This window comes from Salvelinus namaycush, unplaced genomic scaffold, assembly GCF_016432855.1.
Source record: "Salvelinus namaycush isolate Seneca unplaced genomic scaffold, SaNama_1.0 Scaffold34, whole genome shotgun sequence".
NCBI lineage: Eukaryota > Metazoa > Chordata > Actinopteri > Salmoniformes > Salmonidae > Salvelinus > Salvelinus namaycush.
The window spans coordinates 610,147-616,351 of NW_024060341.1; the positions used below are offsets into that span (position 1 = coordinate 610,147).

At 40.5% G+C, this 6,205-nt stretch overlaps 1 protein-coding gene across 1 annotated transcript; it reads left to right on the top strand.

Annotated features, from left to right (window-relative positions):
* The first annotated feature begins 309 nt into the window (after nucleotides 1-309).
* Nucleotides 310-2,181, top strand: LOC120040302 (homeobox protein Hox-A10b-like). Its single transcript, XM_038985502.1, has 2 exons — nucleotides 310-1,120; nucleotides 1,901-2,181. The coding sequence occupies exons 1-2, from the start codon at nucleotides 310-312 to the stop codon at nucleotides 2,179-2,181; spliced, it is 1,092 nt and encodes a 363-aa protein (XP_038841430.1).
* The last annotated feature ends 4,024 nt before the right edge of the window (nucleotides 2,182-6,205 follow it).

The window sequence follows — 6,205 nt, forward strand, 5'->3', positions numbered from 1 at the left end:
GTGTGTGTGTCTGTTTGTGAGAGGGTGCATGAGGTCAATGTTTACAACACAGATTATCGTAAAAGGTAATGCAGCCCATGTCATGTCACCTATACTATCTATCCACCATTTTAGGTTGAACTGATAGCTTTTAATACACCACTTACCTTTACTTTTTCATGTATTATATTAAATCTTTAAACAAAATGAATATGGCATTACGTGCTTTCAATGGGAGGAGTCTCTCTTCTTGTGTTTTAATTGGCTGTCAGCTAAAGCGCAGAGAAGTGTGAGTATCTGTAATTATATTCAGCATGTTTTGCACAAGAAATGTCAGCCAGAAAGGGCTATCCTCATCCTCCGTCAAATTATACGCCAACGATGTCATGCTCTGACAACCAAAGTGGAAACTCGTTTTTAGTGGACTCCTTAATCCACGGACGAACCGAGAGCGGTGCCTCATACTACCAAAGTAACGGCGTGTATTTGTCACCAGGCTCCGAGTACTCTTATGGACTACCCAACCGCGCTTTTTTCTCGGGGCTCAGTAAACGCAACGAGAGCAATTCTCAAACTATGGTACCCTCATCTGGCCCATATTCACATATTCAAGGGATGGAAACATGGCTAGAGACTTCGAGATCTTGTCGAGTAGATCAGCCGAACAACCAGCAGCAAATTGCTCATTGTTCATTCTCTCCGAGCATCAAAGAGGAGAATGCGTATTGCCTGTATGAATCAGAGAAGTGTCTTAAAGGGTCAACAACTCCGGAAGACATTTCCTATTCCCGGTTAACACCGGGATCATGCCCGGTTACAAACAGCACCGTGCCTGTTCCCGGTTACTTCCGCCTGTCTCAGACATATACCTCTTCAAAGGTGTATCAAGACGTTCAGCGGAACCCACAGCCTACTCACTTCGCTCTACAACGTCCGGCCCGTTTCGACACCTCACCGCCGTCTCCTACCCCGGTGGTGGATACAGGCAGGAGGGAGAGTGAAGCACTGCCTGACCCACCGCCATGTGCTCCGGATGAGGACACCCGGGCACCGTCTGTAGATGGTTTGTCCTCCGCCGAACCCACCGAGAGCTGTGCAGAAAGTCCAGACAAACCCGTTAAAGGTGAGTACTGCTCTAAATCCAAAATATGACGTTTATGACAATGGGATCTTGATGGGTGTACATGGAGGGAGTGTAGTGTCAATGCCCCCGAGTCAGTGTAGATGTGCCTTGGCGTTAACCTTGGTTTTTAGAGGCATATCCTACTGCTATATCGATTATTTTGTGGACATGAAAACTTCCCCATATGTGGGTTATATGCGCAGCGGTAAAGGCATGTCTTTGTGGGGTTTGACAGAGTGGCCACGAGCTGGGATTTCCTCCAGTTTTTTTATATTATTTTATGACGAGGAGCAGCAAGGCCAATCCTGTCCAGTACATCTGTCTAATACAACGCGTTGATGTCCTCAGTCTTCCCCATAAACCAGCAACTGCAGCCATCATTTCAGCAGACTATGAGTTACTTTTATGTCTTAATAAAGGCGTATTATTACATTGAAATATAATTAAGTAAATCTTGAGCACAACGTGGATGTAATAGCTTAGGTTTTTGGATAGATGCAAAATATGTGCATACAACGGGCATTGTGTGTGTGTGTGTGTGTCTACTGTCTACTGTCAAATAAACTCATGGGCTCAGGATGGCTATTTAAAGATAATTTTAGACAACACATTTTTTATTTTGATAGGTATTAGGTCAGTGTTTGTCTATAGATGCAAACATGTTATGGAATTGGGGAATGCATTATTTCTGTGTACAATAATTATATTTGGGCAACAATTATTTTAAAGTTACATCAGTGCAGTAGCATGAAATAAAAATATGTTGCCCGCACTAATTTCTCTTTCAATGTCTTTCTACAGGAGGTGGAACATCTGAAACCAAAGCTAACTGGCTGACAGCGAGGAGTGGCAGGAAAAAGCGTTGTCCCTACACCAAGCACCAGACTCTTGAGCTAGAGAAAGAATTTCTCTTCAATATGTACTTGACTCGTGAGCGTCGCCTGGAGATCAGCCGCAGCGTCCACCTGACAGACAGGCAAGTCAAAATCTGGTTCCAAAACCGAAGAATGAAACTGAAAAAAATGAGTCGGGAAAACAGGAGCTATCGGGACCTAGCGAACAACTTCAGTTTTTCGTGAGACATTCGTGCCGTATTTGGCTCCCTCCTCCATCAATGGCCAGAGCGCCTTCCTTTGAGAAACCCTTGTCGTGTGAATATGACCGTGTAGGTTAGGGCTACTATTGCTAACTTATTGATATGTCGTTTTGTTGACATTTTACCTGAATACGTCTCTGTTTAGTTTGTCGTGGTTATGTATTTATACTGTCATAACATATGGTTGCTCCCTTTATGTATATACCAACAGTTACTATAGAAATGGAACGACTTAAGTGTTCCAGAGCTGCACAATATCGGCATTCGTGGTACATAATACATGTATATAGCCACCTTGAGTGACGCATTGACATCTGTGCATGCTGGAATAGCTCTTGGGGAAATGTTGTAACCTGTAGCAATATAGGCCTACGTTACGTCATGGCTAAAGAGCCTCGATGGATTTGATATTTAATATCTGCACATTTCGCTGGTATTATAGCCATATATACTAAAAGCATCATACAATAACTATTTTGTTAAGGGTTTTATTTATACACAAGAAACGTATCTGAGACTTGTAAATATTGTTTACAGTTTGCCTTCTCGTATTTTTATTAATATTTTTATTGTTCTCTCCAAACCGTTTTAATAATATTGCCCATATTGTCATTGCTTTGTCTATAGAGAGACTATACTGTGAAATGAATTGATATGTTGTCTGTTGGCCTCACTAAGTAAGTCAATAAAAACATGGCACGTTTTTACCTTGCATTGGAATGCTTTAGTCCACAGATCATCTCTCCTGTATAGAATGTAATCTTTCATACCCACGAGAGGAATAGCCTGGTGGTGGGACCCCCTCTTTATTCCACGAGCTTCCATTTGTTCAGTTGCGGGTTGGTTTTACAGTAAAGAAAAAAAGAACATCAGTTTCCTCTTTTGTGTGACGCTGATGCCCTTCATTTCAATAGGAATCATTGCCCGAGTCATAGCCATGATGCATCACTACACTTGTTGTCTAGGACTCCCTGGAAAAGAGAGGATGTGTTACTGAGTGGACTATCCTGGCTAAATAGATACAAATGAAATGACCATTGTGAAGTTTTATGGTCAACGACACTTCACCGGGATCGCTCTTGTTTACTGCAGGGTGTACTGGATAGATGGTGGCAAAATGACCCGGAAAACAACATTATTTTCTCAAGGACATTACTGGCGGTAGTTTGGTTCATCATCATATGCTATCTATGAAAGGACACAGTCTGTCGACATGTGGAGCACTGTGAAATATGCCATTTGGACTGTATCTTTTCAGGTGTGCAAATGTTGTGTTATGCGTAAAAGAAGTGTAAACATTGAGAAATGCTAGAATTTTGACCATCTAATTACAATTACGCATAGAATGAGAGTGAATTATAGGATCCCTATGATTTCGACTGTATCTGTTCCAGTTGTGCGAACGGAATCAATGCGTCCAAAAAATGCTTGTAGACTATATCTATTTCTTTAGGAGGAGAGAGGGATGTTGAGGGGTTCAGGTAGTTTCGTGTTGTTAGGCTGTATTTTCCCCCACCACACGAAACTGCCTTAATTGCCTCAGTAAAAACTCTGCGCTTCACAGAACACTCCAAATTGTCTCTGGCAACAGAGCTGTGCCCCGAAGGAAGTAGGCTACATATACTGAGTAGCCTAATCGTGTGTAGAATATTCTATAACAATTCCGATGCATTTGTTTATGTCATGTGTCTGCGGAAATGAATTGTCTCTCATGTCGACATTAGGCTATTATAAGCATGCATACAGTGCAGCGGAGACAGCCTGGAGATTTCGCGCCAACCTGTGACTTCAAAAGCACAAAAAAATCTCGGAGTCTGCTTTTTTAACTGTAGGTTTATTGTGGTACAGCGTGATATAAGCATCATTCAATACAATGCAAGAACCCCCCAAATGTAATCCATTCCCCGATTTCAACTGCCCCCTTAGTCACTTTATCCTGGCGCCGATTCTGATGTATATAACAAAAAGAAAAAACGAACCAAAAAATCAGGGCTGCAAGGGAAATTTTGTTCCTCACATATATCGCCATATCTATTCAAAACAACAACAAAAGACGAGCAGTAGACGCGGCCTGTATGTCTCAGAGGGAGAGGTAGCGAGTTGGCTTGAGGGAGAGGAAGGACTGCAAGGCCTCGGTTATGATCATTGCAGTCTGGCCAATGCCTCGTGCGCTGCTGCAGCGTTCCCAGTGGCACGCATTCGAAGTGCCGGATGCGTCTGCTGCGCCACACAATGGACACAAAGGATGGATTTTATTGGCGATATTTAGTCCAGACAGCCAGGTTGTAACCTAAAGAAAAACAACTAAATAGCCCCCGTGATAAAAACAGACTGCTATAGCACCTAACGTTTTCTCTCTCTCCCCACTTTGATAGCTAAAAGCGCCGCGCAGACAGTCCTAGTGTTCACTCATTGGTCCATAAATAGTAAGGGTCTGTTATGGTTTTACACACTAACACAACGGGATCTTTCTCCATAATCTATTGACACTTGGATATGTTGATGCTACTATGTAGAAGTATTGTATTTTTATTTCTGAACACTAATTCGATGGTAGAATACACATAGCTTGTTCCTTGTGTACACATATTGTGTAAGTGGTTATATATGCCTGTGCTTTGCAGCCTTAAATATAAATAATAGTCCTATTCTTACTATCAGATAATAGCCTATGTGACGTATGCATTTTTAGATTCGGTCTTAACTTTTTCGAATCGATTTGGGACAATAATTTAGTAAGTAAGATCTAATTCATTCGTTGGAATTAATAATACACACTATAATAAAATAAAAAATAAAAAATGTATGACTGAAAAGCCCTTTCAATGGGAGTTATCCATTGGAGATTCTCTACTGAACATTATTTTTAGTCCAGGACTATGGTTCAATCTGTGTCCGGGAAACCGGCCCTTGGTGTGTTTATCCTACAGGGCCACATAGGTCTACATATATAACGTTTTACATGGAATTTAAATGTTCATATCCCAGAGCAGTGGAGACAGTATCACTAAAATATTTGCTGTTTTAGTTGACCTTATTTAAGTGAACCAAAATGGAATAATCTCAAACCGTTTGAAGAGCATTACTCGGATGACAATCGAAATATCAGGTTTGAATAACACGTGTAATAAATAGCCTAATAACAATGAAAATGATGTACGCCACAGCACATATGGTAACCTTTAGGTTTGCCTGTGACTTTATTATGAATACATCAAATGGCATTAAATGGCAAATATGATTAATATGGCAAATGCCAACTCACACTCACATCAGCGTACCTATAGTACATATGCCCATTAACTCACAGGTCTACTATTTTTAAATGTGGGTATGTATTTGCCCAAATAATATTGCTGCATGTATTTTCTTTAGAGTCCTATTTAATAAGTAGCCTATATAACGATATCGCCAATCTAATGCTATAAAGTATTTGGAATAATCTCGGAGTTTTTGCCCTTATAGGCCTATAGGCAATAATGTACTGAATTATGTTGATAGATACTGGATAATTTATTGAATAAATTCATTCTATAGAATTCCACATTTTAGATCGGTGGTGAGAGTTCTTAGAAGGAAATGAATGTGTCTTATTCTGCGCCTAGTAACGACTATACGTCACAGAGGAGATATAGCTCCTTACTACTTTGCTGCATTCCTTTATTATTTAAGGAGGCTAGAAAAACATGCTATACTCTCTCACTTTCTAGACCTATATAAAATATATCAACGTTAAAGTCTCATCTCAAAACAGAAATCATAAACCTTACTGCTTGTATAAAATGATATAGGCATATGACTTTGCTATAAAAAATATAACGGAGGAAAATGGTGACCATTTAGCTAGTTGAGTAGACTGATTTATTATTTATTGTTCTGTCCCACGGTCACGTGTCTGCGCCACCCAATCCAATCCCGGCCAAGGTTCAATTTATTGAACGAATGTGGTGGTTCTTGGTGCAGCGAAGTAGTATCATGATCCTGTTTTTCTAAATATATTACAGTGG